Source organism: Pundamilia nyererei, unplaced genomic scaffold (genome assembly GCF_000239375.1).
Source record: "Pundamilia nyererei isolate P.nyererei 1_Seehausen unplaced genomic scaffold, PunNye1.0 scaffold00018, whole genome shotgun sequence".
Classification (NCBI taxonomy): domain Eukaryota; kingdom Metazoa; phylum Chordata; class Actinopteri; order Cichliformes; family Cichlidae; genus Pundamilia; species Pundamilia nyererei.
Window position 1 is genome coordinate 2,523,950 of NW_005187419.1, and position 17,613 is coordinate 2,541,562.

The 17,613-nt window shown below is 40.1% G+C and overlaps 1 protein-coding gene across 3 annotated transcripts; it reads right to left on the minus strand.

Moving 5' to 3' along the window:
* Nucleotides 1–1,723: 1,723 nt before the first annotated feature.
* fbxl20 (F-box and leucine-rich repeat protein 20) lies at nt 1,724–17,378 on the minus strand. Of its 3 annotated transcripts, none has more exons than XM_005726109.1 (16): nt 17,305–17,378; nt 16,882–17,047; nt 11,954–12,015; nt 11,066–11,120; nt 10,876–10,950; nt 9,865–9,959; nt 9,661–9,729; nt 9,480–9,575; nt 8,961–9,087; nt 8,458–8,532; nt 7,604–7,734; nt 7,165–7,225; nt 6,976–7,020; nt 6,831–6,887; nt 6,493–6,705; nt 1,724–4,401 (listed from the first exon to the last, which is right to left on the minus strand). In XM_005726109.1, exons 2-16 carry the CDS (start codon nt 16,921–16,923, stop codon nt 4,294–4,296), a joined length of 1,311 nt encoding a protein of 436 aa, XP_005726166.1. In that variant the 5' UTR covers nt 16,924–17,047; nt 17,305–17,378; the 3' UTR covers nt 1,724–4,293. The 3 variants fall into 3 exon arrangements, with proteins under 3 accessions (XP_005726166.1, XP_005726167.1, XP_013764520.1); XM_005726110.2 differs by lacking the exon at nt 17,305–17,378 and adding an exon at nt 17,161–17,243; XM_013909066.1 differs by lacking the exon at nt 17,305–17,378 and having other exon boundaries at nt 16,882–17,243.
* Nucleotides 17,379–17,613: the final 235 nt, after the last annotated feature.

Genomic DNA, 17,613 nt, shown 5'->3' on the forward strand with positions numbered 1-17,613 from the left:
ATCGCATTAAATTGATACAGATTGTTCATCTGCTCCTCCACCTCAGACATCTGAATGTAAGTGCAAACAAACATAGCTGCATGACTTTGCATGCAGTATGTTGTGAGCTCACATTTGAACCCACAGTCACCAATGTGACAATGTTTTTCACTATACCCAACTGCTTGTCTGCATTTGTGATTAAAATACTTTTATAATAAGCTCGATCTCGAATAAAGGATACAATCAGACCTTTTTAAAGTCTGTCACTGACTTTGAGGCTCTGGTAGCCTGACCTGAGTCTTCAGATAACTGTTTTTTTAATATATTGTAGAAATGTTATTGTAGCCATGTAGACAGCCTGAGGAGTTACATGTATATATGAATACCTGACAAATTAATTAAGGCATACAGGAAGAACTTATGTCTTTGGATTCATCTCTAGTCACACTAACATTACAGGAAATCAAGAAATAAATTTAGACATGTATTAATGCTATGCTAAACACGAAAAAGTATTGTTCATATTTCAAATGTTTGCTTTTTGCTGTAAGGCTTTTCCATGTTTGGAAGAGACTTTAGGGCACGTCATGTTAGGAGTGCAGGGGTATTGGTAGATATTTAAAAATCAGAGGAGGATTCATTTTATTTCAGTTTCAGGGTTTTTGTGCATTTTGGCTCACGTTTTCCATTATGATTGAAATCAATACCACCTGTATTTTTCCTTTACGACAGCCACATTTACTTCTATTTGACACGTAGCTAAAGAAAAAAAAAAAAGAATTTAAAAAAATTATATTAATAATAATTATATATTCCAGTCTGGGGCTTCTAGTTTAAACAGTTTTTTTCCTAACTGAAGCAAGTCAATTACTTATTGAATAATTGATTCAGAACTGGATCCTGAAATAAGCTGAGAGCTGAAATCATAGCAGCAGAGAGGAGAGTGGCTCATTGCTGCCATCTACTGCTGCGATGATAAACCACCATTAACCACAAAGTGAGAACAAGGTGCAAACAACTCTTAATAATATAGGTATATATTTATTCATACGTACATATTCATTTATAATCGGTTAATTGTAAAAAAAGAAAAAAAAGAAAAAAGAGATTTACAGTAATTTAACTACAGTCATTGTCAAAACTTTTTTTTGTTTAAATATCTCAGGTGCCAATCTACCCTGAACACACACTTGTAAGTTCACCTGTTGCCCTCTGCCTCTGTCCTTATCCACAACCTTACTCCAGTGTTTAGGATCAAACAAACGGACCCAGAGCGTAACAGCTCGACTTCTGTGTAAACTGGTGGAAGATCTGACACACGCACACACAAAGGTGTTTTGTTACTGTAAGGGAAAATAAATCTGGTGTTTTGCTGTGTAGAGCCTGTAGTGTATTTCTGTACCATGAAAAAAGAAGGAAAAAAAACAAAAAAATAAAAACAGGTGACAAGTCATTTCTTTTGTACATATATAAAAACCTTCAGGAGCAAGTTGAGTACTATTAGTTGTAGTCCGTGTTGTCGGCATGCGTTTATGACTTAACTGGTGCACGACGAGGACAAGCAGATTTGACATCCCAGCTCACAGACTAGATTCCCTGACTTTCTTTTTCCTTGAGTTAACAGTCTTAAAACCAGAGCACAGTGACAGAGTGCATTACATTACTCCACCATTTTGACTCTTGGTTCTTCTCTAATCCCCCATAAACCCCATTCAAACAAAACAGATCAGACTGGATTACACTGGATTCATCTCGGCTTGTATTATCCTGCTTGTCATAGCTGTCAAATCGCACGCAGACACACCGAACAGAATCATCACTCTGCGTTTTGCGTGATAGATGCCTGTTGCTGAGCACATCAAAACCAAAGCACAGGGACATTTGCAGGTAATCAAAATTTTGCAGTGAGTTTTCCTGTTTTTGTTGTATTGAAGCATTTGGATAGGTGCATTATGGGACGGATCCCATTTGGAACGGCAAGGCATAAAAATGAAGAAGAGAAAAGCACACTTAACGGGGGGGGGAAAAGAAAATCTTTCCGTCCTTCTCCTTGATGGAAACATTCAATAAGCAGACCGCACGTCATACATACACGTCATTGTGACAGTTAGCCCTAGATTAAAAAAAAAAAAAAAATAAATCTGACTCACATTTAACATTTCAAACAATTGCACTGGTGCGAACACTTCTCCTGGACAAAGACTACACTCTGGACATTAACAATAAACTCTGGATAAAAACAAACTCCATCAGATCAAAACTAAGGACTGGAAGAGGGCTCAAACTCAACTTGGAGACACTGAACTTGTGACTTCAAACACAAACAGGCAGAATCCAAACCACAGCAAAACAGAAAAACAAAGAAAGCTCCAGAGGAAAATCGTGTAGAGGAGAAAGCAGTAAAAGACACATTTATAAAATGAAAAGGGAACAGGAGATAATGAATGAAGCCGGTGCAAGTGTAGGACAAGATAATCCATAAGAAAAGGCGCCAATACTTTAAAGGGCAGGGGAGGGGGCTGAAGTCCATTATAGCCCTCTTTTGTGACAAAAATCATTCCATCATATCTGTCAGCAGGCCAGAGCTGTGCGCTCAAGATTCAGTCAACTTCCTCCACCAGTCTGATCTGGTTGTAACCTCCTGCAGCATCACTGGTCCCAGACAGACGGAGGAGGTCACAGGTGGCAGGGTGCAGCACACTATCACTCCGTCCCCTGCAAGGCCTCATAGAAGTTGAGGAGTCGCAGATGCCACTCCAACATCAAGCACATCCTTCCGCCACTGCGTGGGGTTCACCAGTTCCTCGTCATTGGAACCATCAAGGACTCGAAAACAAGCTCGACTTAATGAAATCAAACTAACTGAAAATAGCTTTACTTTGATTGTTTTCAGTTGGCTTTTTCTTTCCATTGTCCTGGTCTGACACCATGAATTAATGCGGTCAGACCTTTTTTATTGACAAAAGAGAAAAAAAAAAAAAAAAGTATCTTTTTAACGTCTTCTTTTGTTGACATGAGCCTTCACATGCCAGCATCAGTTTGTCTCACTCCATATCGAGTACTGGGTCTTTTTTTTTTTACTCTCTAAAAGCTCCAGCACATATTCTCACGCACATCTGCACGTAAACAAGCATGCTCGAGACTCCTCAGAAAGACTCATCGACGGTAATTTCTGCCCCGTCTCATATCATCATGTTGCTGTTTATCTGGCTTCAACTCTCTGACTCCCGCAGTCCTCACATATTTACATTGAGATTTTAAAAAACTAGAGGTGTTACATGCAACATTTGGCATCTTCTCAAGTCCCCACTTGTAAGCCTTAATTGTCCATTTTTAGAAAAATATTAAACTTTGTCTTCTTTTTTATTTTTCCTCTGCACTATATTGAAGCTTCTGATTGTAACAGAGAGACAGAGAGAGGTGAGGGCATATTCGCTGCAAGCGCAGTGTATGCGTTAATTGAGGATTTTTTATTTATTTATGTGTGTGTGTGTTGTTAGTTGTAAGTAGTCTTCAATTTTGAGATGCCGGTTTTGTAAAGTGTCTCATCATTGCTTTATTGTAAGTGCAAATAGCTGCAAGTATTCTTAATAAAATAACATTAAAAAAATCAAAGTTTCTGCTGCATTCTTGTGGGGATGTTGGCAGTTAGGTGGCTACATCGCTGCCCCTCTTTTGAAATAAACAGCCTGTAGAACCAAGCGAACACTGGTCGTACTCAAGTGCAGTTCCTGTCTAGAGGTAGCTGTTGAGTTGACCTTTAAACACTAAGGGAATTGTGTTTGGGAGTTTGAGTGGGATCTTTCAGCCATGTTTAAAAGCTAAAAGTGCTTGATAAGTAAAAAGCTGTAATGGTTTTCCGTTTGAAAGACGGACTCATTCGTTAGGATTTTTTGTTGTACTTCATTTGATGACGAGTTAAATCCCTTAATGGTGATAACATTTTTTAAAACATAAAACTTCTTTGTAATACTGGTGTGTCCACTGAACACAGCCCACGAATGTCCTCCAAAAGTTAATCTGTGTAAATGTGTCTCTTCACTTGAGCTTGTATTAAAGCCTATTGTATATGTTCTGTTTGTGTGCAGTGGTAAGATTTAAGAACGTTTTGGGGAAGGTTACCCAAGACCCTGTAGTGTTGTTTGGCTCTCTCCCTCTCTCTGCAGCTCCAAAAGGGGGACACACCAGCATGTAGTCTGTGACAAGGGGCCAGGAGTGGTGGGGGGGAGCAGGTCAGGGGTCAAGTGACTGGCTGCAGGGAGCATGTACGAGGGACACAGCGAGAGGGAAGAGGGGGCTGTTCGCTTTACATCATAGCAGGACACAGCAGCGGCAAAACCTCTGACGGCTGCCCCCGACTGAGGGGGGTGGAGTGACAGGAGCGAAGTATGCATGCACTTTGATGTTAGGCAGATGAGTCTGTAGTAAAAAAACATAAACGAGAGAGAAACAGATGGAAATGTATTAATCGCTCGTACAAATATGTGGAAAGCTGTTCTGGGACATTTAGTACACCAGTAGCTATAGCTTTGCTGCAAACCTCAAGTTTATTTTTGTTTCAGTAATGAAAAACGATGTCAAACTGCTGTCGACACAGTCAGGCTATGTCTGATTTTCATTCAAATTCAAAGACTAACATAGGATTCAGTGAAGTCTGACTTGATCTGGACAGAGTGTTCACTCACTGCTGTCAAGGAGACAGTTTGTTTTTCACAGCTTAAGTTTTGATTCATCACTTCATGTGGGTGGATTGATGACTCAGACAGAGTTTCATTTGGACAAAATGCATGAATCTGTGTTGTCTGATTCCACCCTCTGCATTACATCTATACTTCGTGATCATGCTGATGAGGAGGAAAGGTTAGAGAGCACCAGTCTAACCTCCTACATCAATAGTGATAGTAGTTTGCATTTTCAGCATTCTTCTGTAAAAGGACAAATGGCTTGACTGACAAAGCAACTCTAAGAATGCAATACCTTTGTGGTAGTGTTTGTGCTCTTGCTACACAGCATTGTTTACAAAGGTAAACAACTAAACATCCATAGTGGTTTCACACAAGAACTCTGGACAATGTCGGGAGAATCAAGTCCAGACATTGTCTTTAGTTGTCCTTTTCCTTATACATTACACACGACAGGAGTTGTCTGTTTTACTTGTTACAACTACTTGAAATATTCTGTATGCTTTTTACAAAGCCTGGTGCCTGGGTAGAGCATACACCAGTGACAAAACTCAACACACAGGTTAATCACACAAACTTTGTGCTAGGTAGTTAAATGTCTGTTCTAGCTGAGACAGACATTTGGATTTTAACAAATGATGTGGAAAAAAAAACAAAGTTTTTTTGTTTGTTTGTTTGTTTTTTACAAAAAAAAAAATCCTGTTAAAAAAAAACAAAAAAAACTACACACCCATCCCATGATTCAATAAATTGTTGAACCGTCTTTAGCAGCAATAAACTGAATCAGTTGTTTTCAAGATGACTTTATTCATCTCTAACATTGCTGAGGAGGAATGTTGGAGGAGGAATGTCGCACCCTTCTTTACAACACTGCCTTTTTTATGCACAGCTCGCTTAAAGTACGGCCACAGCATTTCAGTCAGGTTTACGTCTGGACTTTGGCTGTGCCTTTGCAACACCATGATTCTTTTCTTTTTCAGTCATTTTGTTGTAGACATGCTGCCGTGCTTGGGATCATTGTCCTGCTGCATGACCCAGTTTCAGCTCAGAGTTAGCTTTTGGACAGATGGCCTCACATTTGACTCTAGAATATGTTGGTATACAAAGGAGTTCATGGTCAACTCAATGGTTGCAAGGTGTCCAGATCCTGTGGCTGCAAAATGTTTAAAAGTTACATACTGCTAATATGCAGTACTTTGTTTCCACCATACATGCTCACGCTGATCTTATCTGAAATTCTTCCAGATGCCTTGTGATTTATTCAGACGCAAATCTGCAAACCTAAGCCATGCTGCCTATTTTTAGAGAGAAAAGGCTTTCTACTGGCAAACCTTCCAAACAAGCCATGTCTGTTTAGTGTTTTTTTATTTCTGCCCAATTGTCCTGTCATGAACATTGAAAATGCTTACTGAGACCTGCAGTGTCTGAAATCTAGTGCTTGGGTTTTCTTTGCATCGTGTCATCTTAGTGAAAATTGACTGGAACGTCCACTCCTGGAAATACCATGAAACATCACTATGAACTCTACTATGAAACATCTGCTTTCATAGTGGGGGTCACATTTGCTGATGATCAGTTAAACAAGTGCATTTGACTCACAACACCCGGCTGCTACTTACTCAAGAAGAAGCAGTAAGGATGTATTTAGGGTTTTTTCCCCACAGGGCTGCTTACAGTCCTATGAAAATTGTGTTTTTCACAAGTGTGGTAAGATTTATTCAGTCAAAAAGAAATTGAATACATTTACATCAGCAGTACAATTTGTGTTTACCATACATTCTGCAACTGAACAAGCACTTACTCATTACTCGCAGCCCACACAACTCACCCTTAGTCTCTTAATACCGGCGCGAGTGATCTGCTGGCAGTCATAGAGCTCGATGCGATCCAGACTATGGCAACTCTTCAGGTGCTCCAGTGAGGCATCTGTGATCAGGGGGCAGTTGTCCAGCTCTATCACCTCCAGACGGTCGTGAGCACAGGGGCCGCTGCCGAGGTGTCTGATGCCATCATCAGTAATCAGCTCACAGTGGGACAGACTCTGCAGGAACATTGTGGTACCAATACAGATGCTCTATTACTAAACTGTCTATGAAAACAGCCATGACATTATGCTTGAAAATGCTGCAGGAGCAAAATATGTTTGAGTGGCAAGCACACACTTACCAGGACTTGCAAACGGGGGCAGTGGATAGATAACTGGATGAGTGTTCCATCTGTGATCTGATGCAAAAGTGAAAGAAACACAATTCGCTTAAGTGAAGAAAAGGAGAAAACAGTTCAACCATTATATACCATATTGTTTATTTACCTGCACACATTCTTCTAAATCCATCTTCTCAAGCTCGTGACAATTCTATAGAGAGAAATAACAGAGAAGAAAAGAGATTGCATAATCACTATGCACTATGGATTTATGCATTTTAAAGGATTTTGTTGGATCCAAAGTTCTGCTTGCCATTTATCTGCAATGCAACCAAGAGGCAGACACCACACTCACCCTTGCTAATGTAGTGAAGCCCACGTCTGTAAGCTGAGAGCAGCGAGCCACTTCTAATATTCTAAAAGGAGGAACACAATGAAGAGTTATACAGTTGAAGGATCACTTAGAGTCCAAAATTTTGAGTTCTTTCACACTTAAAAAGGTAACTGGCTCTACAGTCACAGGCCTCAAGATATCTGTACTGCAGACGGGTCAGTGTAATATCTTTTATTTCCATTCCATTACCTCAATCCTGCAATCTTTAAGCTTAAAATGAGAATTCAGGTCTTTCTTTTTGGAATTTGAAAGCGTACGAACAGTCTCCCGAACATCAGGCAGCCAGGACAAACACTCTTGAAACAAAGATTAGTTGGATTTTTATGTAAAACAAATTAAATATTTTGCAGTTTCTCGCAAAACTCAGAACAAAGTTTGATGTGTAGGTGTGTGACGTCACCTGAGGCGGGGGCAGTTCTGTCCCAGAGCATGCAAGATGGCATCTGTGATGTTGCCACAACCTGACACACACAGAGACTGCAGGCGGTGACAACCTCGGCAAATTGTGATGAGCCCCTCATCTGTGATCTGCTGCTCACAGAAAGACACAGTACGTGTTTGTGTATGAGGGAAGTGAATCAAATCAACATCCACTGTGAAATGTAAAAACATGCCAGGCAAAACTTCTCTGTGTTGTGCTCTCTGGTAGATGTGCAAAAGCAAACAGTGTACAACCCTGTGTCCAAAATCAGTTATACAAACTATAACAAAAAGCAGAATAATATCAAAGTGTCAACTTCATATTAATATGAAAGCATCACTTTCTTTGGGATGCTCTTTATTTACTAGGTTAAATACAAACAGTTTGTATTTAACCTAGTTCTGTTTTTATTTTTAATTACCGGTACCCTCTTTTCCATTTGAGCATTTACCCACCACAACCGTCAAGAAATATTTAATCAAATTCATAAAGAGCATACATTTTTAAAAATTAGTTTTAACAATTGATATGGTGTCTTTCTACTACTGTCGATATTGTTGTAAAATTATTAAAAGTAACACATTTTAGTTTTTTATTATATTGGTATGTGCTGTTATAGAAAACTCATAAGATACATGTTAAGAACAGGTAAAAGAAAGCTTGCTTAGAAAAAGAAAACAAAAAGAAAGCTATAGTGAAACGATGACAAAAATCAAAGACGAGATATGAGACGAGAAAGAGATGCAGAGGGGACTAACTGGATTGTGTGAGCAGGCTTTAGGGTCTGGATGTCCGTGTTCTGTGTTTCTTCTACTCTTGTTAAATGTACTTACTGAGCATGTCTGCAAGTTCAATGTGACCAATTCCGGACAGTGAGCTCCGATATGCTTTAGGGCCTCGTCTTCTAGCTGTGGAAAAGATTGGGAAGCATTGGGAAAGAAAACTGATATCTTAATAAGGAATTTCATAAGAGAAAAAGTCTAAATCAGCGCAGACTGTTCTTTTTATTTATTTATTGGGTTTTTTGTTGTTTTTTTTTTAATCCAATGTCTGTCCCTGATGGTATGCTTTGTTGCATGGGAAAATTTTTCTTTTATCTGTGCAGCTGCCACTTTTTCTTGCAATAAATAAGAAGAACTAGTGAAAGGGAAGATGACAAAAAGTCTAAGATTAAAGTGGACCCTATTCACTACAGTGTTGACTGATAGAAAACAGAGCACCTAAGAAGTCACTTTGAAACTGAAAGGAAAAAAAAAAAAGTTTTCTAATGTGTTCAATAAAATGTTACACAGAATGAAATTGCCAGCAACTTATTATAACATAATCACGTGTGTACCTGGGTGCAGCCCTTGAGGAAAAGACATTTGAGACCAGGGCAGGAGCGCACCAGGGCCTGGATGCCATCCTTCGTGACTTGATCACACCAGGAAATGTTCAGCTGCTCCAGCAAAGGACAACCCTCACTGAGAATAGAACAAAGAAAAGGGTGAGCAGCGGAAACTTGCAAAGGATGAAAGGTGCAATGACAATTAGGGGAAATGTTAAATGCATAACAAAATTGAAATCTTCTCACATTATTCGTATCTCTTCTGTGACTTGTGTAGGTTTAAAAAGAAAAAATGAATCACAGCCAACAAGTAGTACATAGGATTGAAGGGGACTTATTAAGCTAATTTCCGGCTTCATATATTTATTCTGGAACTCAGCTAAATGGTCATGTTTAATAGAAGGTATTCACCACTCTAACATTATGTTTGAGAGGGACAAAAAAAGAACAGACATAACAGGTTCACTTTGATATATGTGCTTTAAAATTAGTGGGAAAACAGCATATCAAAATAACAACTGGCCATACCTGAGCGCTTTGAGTGAAAGGTTGGTGATGGAGGTACACGAGGCGAGGTCCAGGTGCTTTAGCTTTGGACAAAACTTACTGAGGCTATTACACGTGCTGCAGAAGAACAATACAGTGATAAAAAGTGTATTATGATATGTTAGATACATTAACCGCACTGCTGCATGGACTGTTACTATACCTGTCTGTGATCTTGGTGCAACCGTTCAGATTAAGCATCTCAATGTTCCTGCAGTTCTGTGAGAAAGTCCTAAAGAGAGAGAGAGAGAAAGAGAAAAAGAAACATTTGTGTGATATCAGTCATTCTGCACTTCTCTCATTATCTCCCCTCAGGGTCTGAACTAGTATGAGAATTTCAATTAGGCGAGGTCCTCACTAAACTCACCTCAGGGCACTGTCACCCACACCCAGGCAACCCCGCAGGCTCAGCTTCCTAAGGAATCCCCCACATCGCTTTGAAATATTCTCCACCACTCGACCCTGCAACAAAAAGAAACATACTCTTTCTGCTGTATTTGTTTCTACAGCACCTTTAAAGTACCGAGTATAAAGTGACATATAAGCTGCGATCATAAAGTTCACAGACTCCACCTAAAACAAACAAAGATGACACACATGGTTTACATTTGGCTCATTTACTCTTCAAGATCAACTCCTCTTGCACTAGAAAGCCTCCCAGCCATTTTTACATTGGTCTCTTAGAGTTCATCGCAGGTCACGTTCGCATAAACCGCATATCTGCGATTTCTCTGTGGATCTCAAAACTGACACAGCATTAATGTGTTCTGGTGGTTAGAAATTGTTCTGTGACTCACAGACCATGGCTGCTTATAAGGGGAGTACAACCAGGAGCATACTGGTCATTATTTATTTATTATTTTTTACACATTGATGGGGTTGAGAATTCATCTTGCAGGGTTAGACTGTCAAAGTGGAGTTCTACTATTCCCCAGAGCTGTTCTATGGAGGACATATGACTGAAATAGCCTAAACTGTGGTACTAAAAATGCAGTTTTACACCATACCCAAACAGTTTTCACCCACAAACCATCCTGCTCATCAAATTAGTCTCTGACTTCATCATCTTCTTCACAATTAAAACTATGTTGATACTGGGATAGGCTCAAACCTAGGGCCATAGATGGTTATTGATACACCCAAGGAGATCCAAACAAACTGCAAGCTGAAGATCCAATGAAGGTGATAAAAGTGGAACTTCCAGGCGGGGCCCAAAAAAACATAGCAACTGCACTTTAAGGGGCACAGTTCTGTGTAAGAAGACTACCATGAAGGGCAGATGGGTCAAATTTGAAGCATGATTTCGTTTTTAATATTTGGAGTTGCAAACATTTATGATCGCATCTGTTAGTAATAAGATATAATGAAATGAACCAACTTCAATGTCCCTCTGAAAGTCAAAGAGGTCGATTCGTTGCCAGTTGCTGCCATCCAAGGCCAGAACATTCCAGGACTAAAAGCAGGGAGCAGAGGGGAGTGGACAGAAATTCTGAGTTATTTAGCATGCACACGCAGAACACATACTATAACTGAAACCACACACGCACACCTTGTGAACACAGACTCACCCGTGAGACCTGGGCACAGCGACAGAGTGTCACCACATCCAGAAAGGAGAAGATTCTAGAAGACAGACAGGGACGGTTTAGAGACCATGATCCCCGCTGCCAGAAGCTTCCTCTTTACTGCCCTCAACGCAACCCTGTGTGTGCTTCCCCTAACAGCAGAGTGGTGTTGACTAAATCAGCTAATATTGCTTTTACTGTCATCAAAATACATTTCCCTGCTTGCAGAACAGATATGTTTTCTTAAAGTGAGGTCCTGACGGGGAAAGCATTTCTTTCTAAGGAATATAGTTGGATACCGATTAGAGGATCCTACAATGCAGCAAAAAACTGAATTGGGGTTGAAGCAGGGATGCAGTGAGTTGCAGCAGTCTGCCAGCCTCACAAATCACAGCACTGCACCAGGCCAAGCAGCACAGAGTCAGCAGCCGCAACACAGACAGCTTGGCTGGCAAGGCCGAGGTTTGAGTTATGGCCTTCATTTGCTGTTTGCTAAGAGGCTTGTGAGCACCCCCCCCCCCTTTTTTTTTCTCTCAAATCAATTTAAAAGTTTTATAACCACGAGCACCTGTTTGTAATTATGCTTTTAGCACTGGTTGAGCAGTGGGTGTGTAGAGCCAAGAGAAATTGGCATCCTAGTGTTTGGAATCTTTGTTTAAAAAGGGCAAGTGAACATAAACGATATGATTGTGAGACACACAATATTTGCGTGTGTTAGGGTAACACACAGAGGATGGAGGTGCTGCCTTTGAGTATGATTTTGTGCCGTAGTAAAGTCATGAATGTGACTGTGGAAATTTCAACATGCAAATTTTGCTTTCCTCAAAAAACAAACAATAAAAATAAAAAAAAAACTGCAAGTAAGTTAAAGTGCATCAAAACATCACTCACCTTAGCAACAGCTCTTTAGGCAACTTCTTATTGATGACTGCCTCGTCACTATTTGTGAACATCTAAAAGGGTGGAGAAGATAATATCAGTCCTGGAGGCTATCACAAAGTGGCTGGGGCCCCTTTCATCCCCTCTCCTCACTCAAGGACGGCCCCAACACATAAGCAAGGATAAAAGATCATAATCACATCAGCTGAGATGGATTCAATGTCAATTCCCAGAAAACACGAAGGGTGACAGAAGATAAACTAACACAGGCCACAGCGAGGTGAGACTTTGTACTGTCAACTACAAGGCTGTGATGGCCTATGCTTTCATCTCATCTTTCCTGCATGCATATCCGTCTTAGTATACGTGCTACTGAGTAAGACCCAGTGTTCAAAACAGTAAGTACTGAAACTTTAAACTGGAATTGGTTACAGTACCATATATCTTTTGTGACTCTAAGACAAATAATTCGAGCTTCAGCAAACAGCTAAATGGGTTTCCACACAAATAACTGCATGCTGTGTGAGCACAAATTTGACTCCAATTCAGAGAAAAAAAAAGTCACAGTAAACAAAGAGACAATAAATTTGCATTTATTGAGTCCCAGCTACACACACCCTTCTTACTGAGGAATTTAGGGTTCCCATAATTTGTGGGAAATGATATTGTGCTAAATCACTGAATGCAAGATGTTGAGACAATGGTCCTTGGAAACACGTACTCAATCACAACAGGATGAATAAAGTAACATCTGGCTCAATCCATTTTTCTCCAAGCATTCAGAAAACAAAATGTTTATACCAGGGGCGGATCTGGCTTGTAAATAAAAAGTGGCAGAAGACACATGTTAATTACATGAGGTAAAAGATTTATGACAAGATCAACAAGGTGTTTGTCAATTCTTATTTGCACTACTTGATAGAAACAAATACCACCAATTCCAAAAAGAAAGATTTATTTACCCCGTTTTAACAAAGGGAATGATTTAAAGGTCCCAACAGAGTTCTATTTTGATTATTGGTGTTTATCCTGAAGCCACACAATAGCGTCAGATTTTGAGGGACGTGCACATAAACCCATTCATCAACTCACAAAAACAGACTGTCACGTCTGCCAGTTGAAATTGAGGCCTGGATCTTTACGAAGCACACAAACGCGCACACACAAATAAGGCATCTTGGGGTCAAAGCTGTTCTATGTCTTTCTGATAAAAACACAAACTCTTTCTCAAGCTGCACACACACACACACACACACACACACACACACTCACACAGCTGTATGCGGGGGCTGCCTGCCAGCGCAGACGTGTAAAATTTTGAGGGAGTAAGAAGGGACAGACATTTTCTGTTTGGATTTGGGGCAAATTGACTCTGACAGCACGCCTTCCAGAGCGTTGCTTTCTGGCCAAATAATCCAGGGCCGTTTCAAAAGAAGCAGATGTCCGTGGTCAACATACACAGTACCCTTTTGTAATCTACCATAAAATGATGCAGTATGAATGTGACCATTATGTTTTGGCCACTGCTCAGTTATAAACAGTAACGCAGGGGGTTAAAACAAACAAACAAACAAAAAACAAAACAAGCTGGGTGTTCTGTAGTTTGTAGTAAACCACTGCAGAGACAAAGGGTAATTTTATTTTTAGGAAATGTGTAAATATTTAATAAATAATTAAATCCTGGTCGTTTGATCGATAGGAGGGGCTTATATTTGAGTTTTAGGTTATTATTGCATACATGCACTGATTGAATTAGGCACAACTAAATATGGTGAAGTCAAGGAACCTGTTTAAGGTCAGAAATTTAAACCAGTTTAAACCTCCAAAATAGTTGTTTACATACTCTTTCTAATTAGTGAATACAATGAGTGGCCGTTTAAGTATCTATTTTTCCAGTCTGTTGGGTGGTCTTTTGTTAACAGAATAAAAGTGCATCAGCTCAGTGCTTGCAGCAGAGCTGTGTATTTAACACAACTTCCTTCCCTGCCTTTCAAAATAAAACACTCACTGGCAGACTGCATTTTTGATGACTTACCAGCCAGCATATTTGGTTTCAAGCTTCTTATAACTAACCACCAAAACCTAAAAGCTACTGAGCATACCATTTGTTAAATTTGCTTGGAATTATAATCCTAGGTTAGTGAACAACAAAGGCTTTGTTTAGCTCATATCATAAGTTAAGCCCAACTGATAGATTACTTGGCCAATATCATCAACTGACAGTGGCAGACGCTGTCAATCCCTGCCACGGTGTGACCACACTCCTATCGCCAATTTAGAATGACCAATTAACCCAACTTCCATTTCTCTGACCTGCAGTATCTGTGAGCCACGGGGGCAAACGAGCAAATTCCACACAGAACCCAGGGCCTTCTCACTTTGAGATGACAGTGCTAAATGTTGCACCACCACAAACCACTTAAAAAAGTCAAAAACAAAAAACAACAGCTGTAATTTACAAAGCTTCACATAGTTTGTCCAGCTGAGCAGCTTCATTGTTTAGAACAGTTTCGATCCTTTTTGCAGAATCCCAGCCCTTCCCCATTCCCAAGGGGTCAAAGACTGCAGATATGTCAACAGCTAGAGTCTCACAGAGATACATTAAGTGTCCTTTGGCAATGGCATGAGGTTATAGGAACAAATATGACACATCATGCTTGCCACATATAAATGGTTGTTGATCTGAAAATATTTTACTTGTTATATTTATAAGTATTTTGTAAATATTTAAAACTATACTTATTTTTCTTTAACATATGCATTTATATTTCAGATTAGTCTTTACCTTATCAAGATACCAGGTTTATTTTAGATACATATTCCTATTTCTGTTACATTGACTTTAGTTTTTTAACTGTTGTAACTGAAGAATTTCCCCAAATCCTGACTTAATATTTACATCACATCTTATCTTAGCTTGTTTTAGTGGACCCCTTCACATAGTGGGTAAGAACAAACAGGACACAAACTGCAGTCTTCTGGATGGCAAACATGTAACTTTGGACTCAGTTTGTCACTCAGCATCTAATATTGTCAGGATTGGCATTGGTTCCTTGAAACACCCAAGTACAACTTGTATGTTCAATGGGATCTGATGGAACAGTAGTAGCTGATGCCCCCAACGGATCAGATCACGGCTAATCATTTGCTGGTGCAAAGTCCAGCGGCATCTTCACTTTAAGTTATTATCTAGTGTTTTGAATAGACTGCTTAAAAGTTAATAAGCAATGAAAACATCCATTTTCATACTGCTGGCTGATATGTCGATACCCAGATTTTTTTTTTTTTTAACTTCCTAAAAATCAGATGTATGTATATGTATATATACATTATGCTTATGTAGCATTTTGTTCTTAGACAGAAGGCTTACTTGTGTTTCCTGGAGTTTTTAAAAGTAGAATAGGAAGCAGAGCCTTCAGCTATCAGCTCCTGCAACAGGCTTAGGCTGCTGGGTGGCTTCCCATGATGCACTGACCATTTCCTCTTCACTCATTTCTTTTCACCCTCCATGTGTCCATACACCACAACTGCATGTTGGCAATTATTAAATTCAGCTTATCTCCCATAGTTTGCCTTTTCTGCCATCTCTCTCTGCTCCCACAACTGGTCACAGTGAATGGCTGTCCCTCCACTAGCATGGTTCTGCCAGAGGTTTATTTCCCGTTAAAATTCAGTGTTTCCTTCCCACTGTTGCCAAGTGCTCCCTCATTGGTGGTCATATTATCGTTGGGGTTTCTTAAAAAATTTGAAGATCTTTACCTTACAATATAAAAGTGTCCTGAGGCAACTGTTGCTGTGAATTGGTGCTATAATAGATCAAATGTCTTCAATTAAAAAAAAAAACAAGTACATAAATTTGTGAACTACACAAAACAACAACAAAACACAAAACCTTAACTACAGAATGTTTGAAAAATAGAAACTTTTATCTTGAAGGCAAAACATCGCCATTTCCGTTTCTCCCCTCTCCTAAATCCAGATACCTTTAAACAGCAGCTCCGCCGCAGCTGTCGGGCCAGAAGGTAACGGCCTGAGTCCTCTGAGTCGTCAGCTGTTCACCGTTAAAAATAAATAAAACCACACACACAAATCCCACGCTAACTGGGGATTAAACAACATCAAATGCTCGGGCTATACAGGCCAATGTCAGTGGCCGGATACATTTGTTTATATATAAGTTCGCACCAAAATATTGAGCTACGCTTGCGCGGCTGCGACACAAAGTTTATGGTAATAGCCTTGCATTGGGGGAAAAAAACCCCAACAACGACACTGTAGGTAGACAGCGTACATATGGGCCTTTTGAGACGAGTGTAGGTTATGATGTGTGTTACACTGTAATAGCTCGGCACTATTTTCAGATATTTTGTGCTAACACCGGGTGCAGGTAGCAGACTGAGGCCACCACCGCCGCAGCGGCTATAGATATAGCATACATAACGAGGTCTCAAAAGAGAGAAGGGGGGAACATAACAATCCTGCATATGAGGATAATTTTAAGCAGCTTCTTTTCAAAGTGAAACCACTAAATCCTCCACTTCTGCTCATTATGTTGACGTGTGTCGAAGCTTTCCTCGGCGTGCTCTCTGTAGCCTCATTGTCTTTGTTTTGACGGCGCAAAGGGAAACGAGGACAACGTTTAAAGAGCACTCAAAATGCCTTGAAAGTGGCTGCGAGCAGCACGTCGGCTTTAGTGGAAAACACTGACGTGCGTCCTCTCCACGCCAGGCCTCGACAGCCTATATGTTGCTTGAACAACACAACAGTGTTTGACCTAATCCCAAATACTGACTGCGGAAGCTGCATCAATAGCCTCCCCATAAGCGCAGTTTTATAATAATTATAGCAACAGTCAACACGCAGGCCCGGATCGTAGCGGTTATATCGGCTATTTTTAATGTGTCTCAGTGACTGTCAGTTAATGGAAATAATTAACTCACCTCAAACCGGCTCCGCGAAACACCATTTACCTCCTTCCCCATGTCGGACGCTGGTAACCGACTCAATGGATTCGGTGTAGGCGCAGTAAAATGCAGATACGGGCCCTCTCCACGATTATCATGCTACCGTCCTCTCGGTAGCTCCGGTGGTTTGATGTATTTTGACCTGTACCACGAACCACAAAACCTCTTGTTACCGATAAAAACAAAATATATGGGTTACGAGCAGCAGCCAGCCAGCCATAAGCCACTTCTCTTATCAGCTCGATTCGCCCTCACCTCCTCCTCCCCCTATAAGCACAGCTTTCTATCCATCCACACAATAGCCCGACAACAGTGGGGCAGACTAAAATTCAGCCGGTACAACCCCTACATCCATAATAAATAAATAACATTAATATGAAAAATAATAAATATAATGACCTTGCTCAGTGCGCACTATTTCTTGCTCTCTGACTGCTCCTTTAACCAAAGCTCACAGAGGAGCAAATATAAATATCAAAGTGGGGTGTCAACCATTTGCCCGCACACGTAGCATGAATACCTATCGAGGGTTTGGGGCCACATGTGATAATTAAAAAGTTAGATCAGACTTAAAGTTCATACAGACTTTGTGAGAAAACATAGGCTAAAAAATTATGTTTCTCTTATAGTATGAAACAAAAACATCTAAAGTGAAGTGCATGTCTGATATGAGCACTGCCACTTTCCACTGTATTAAGTATTAAAACC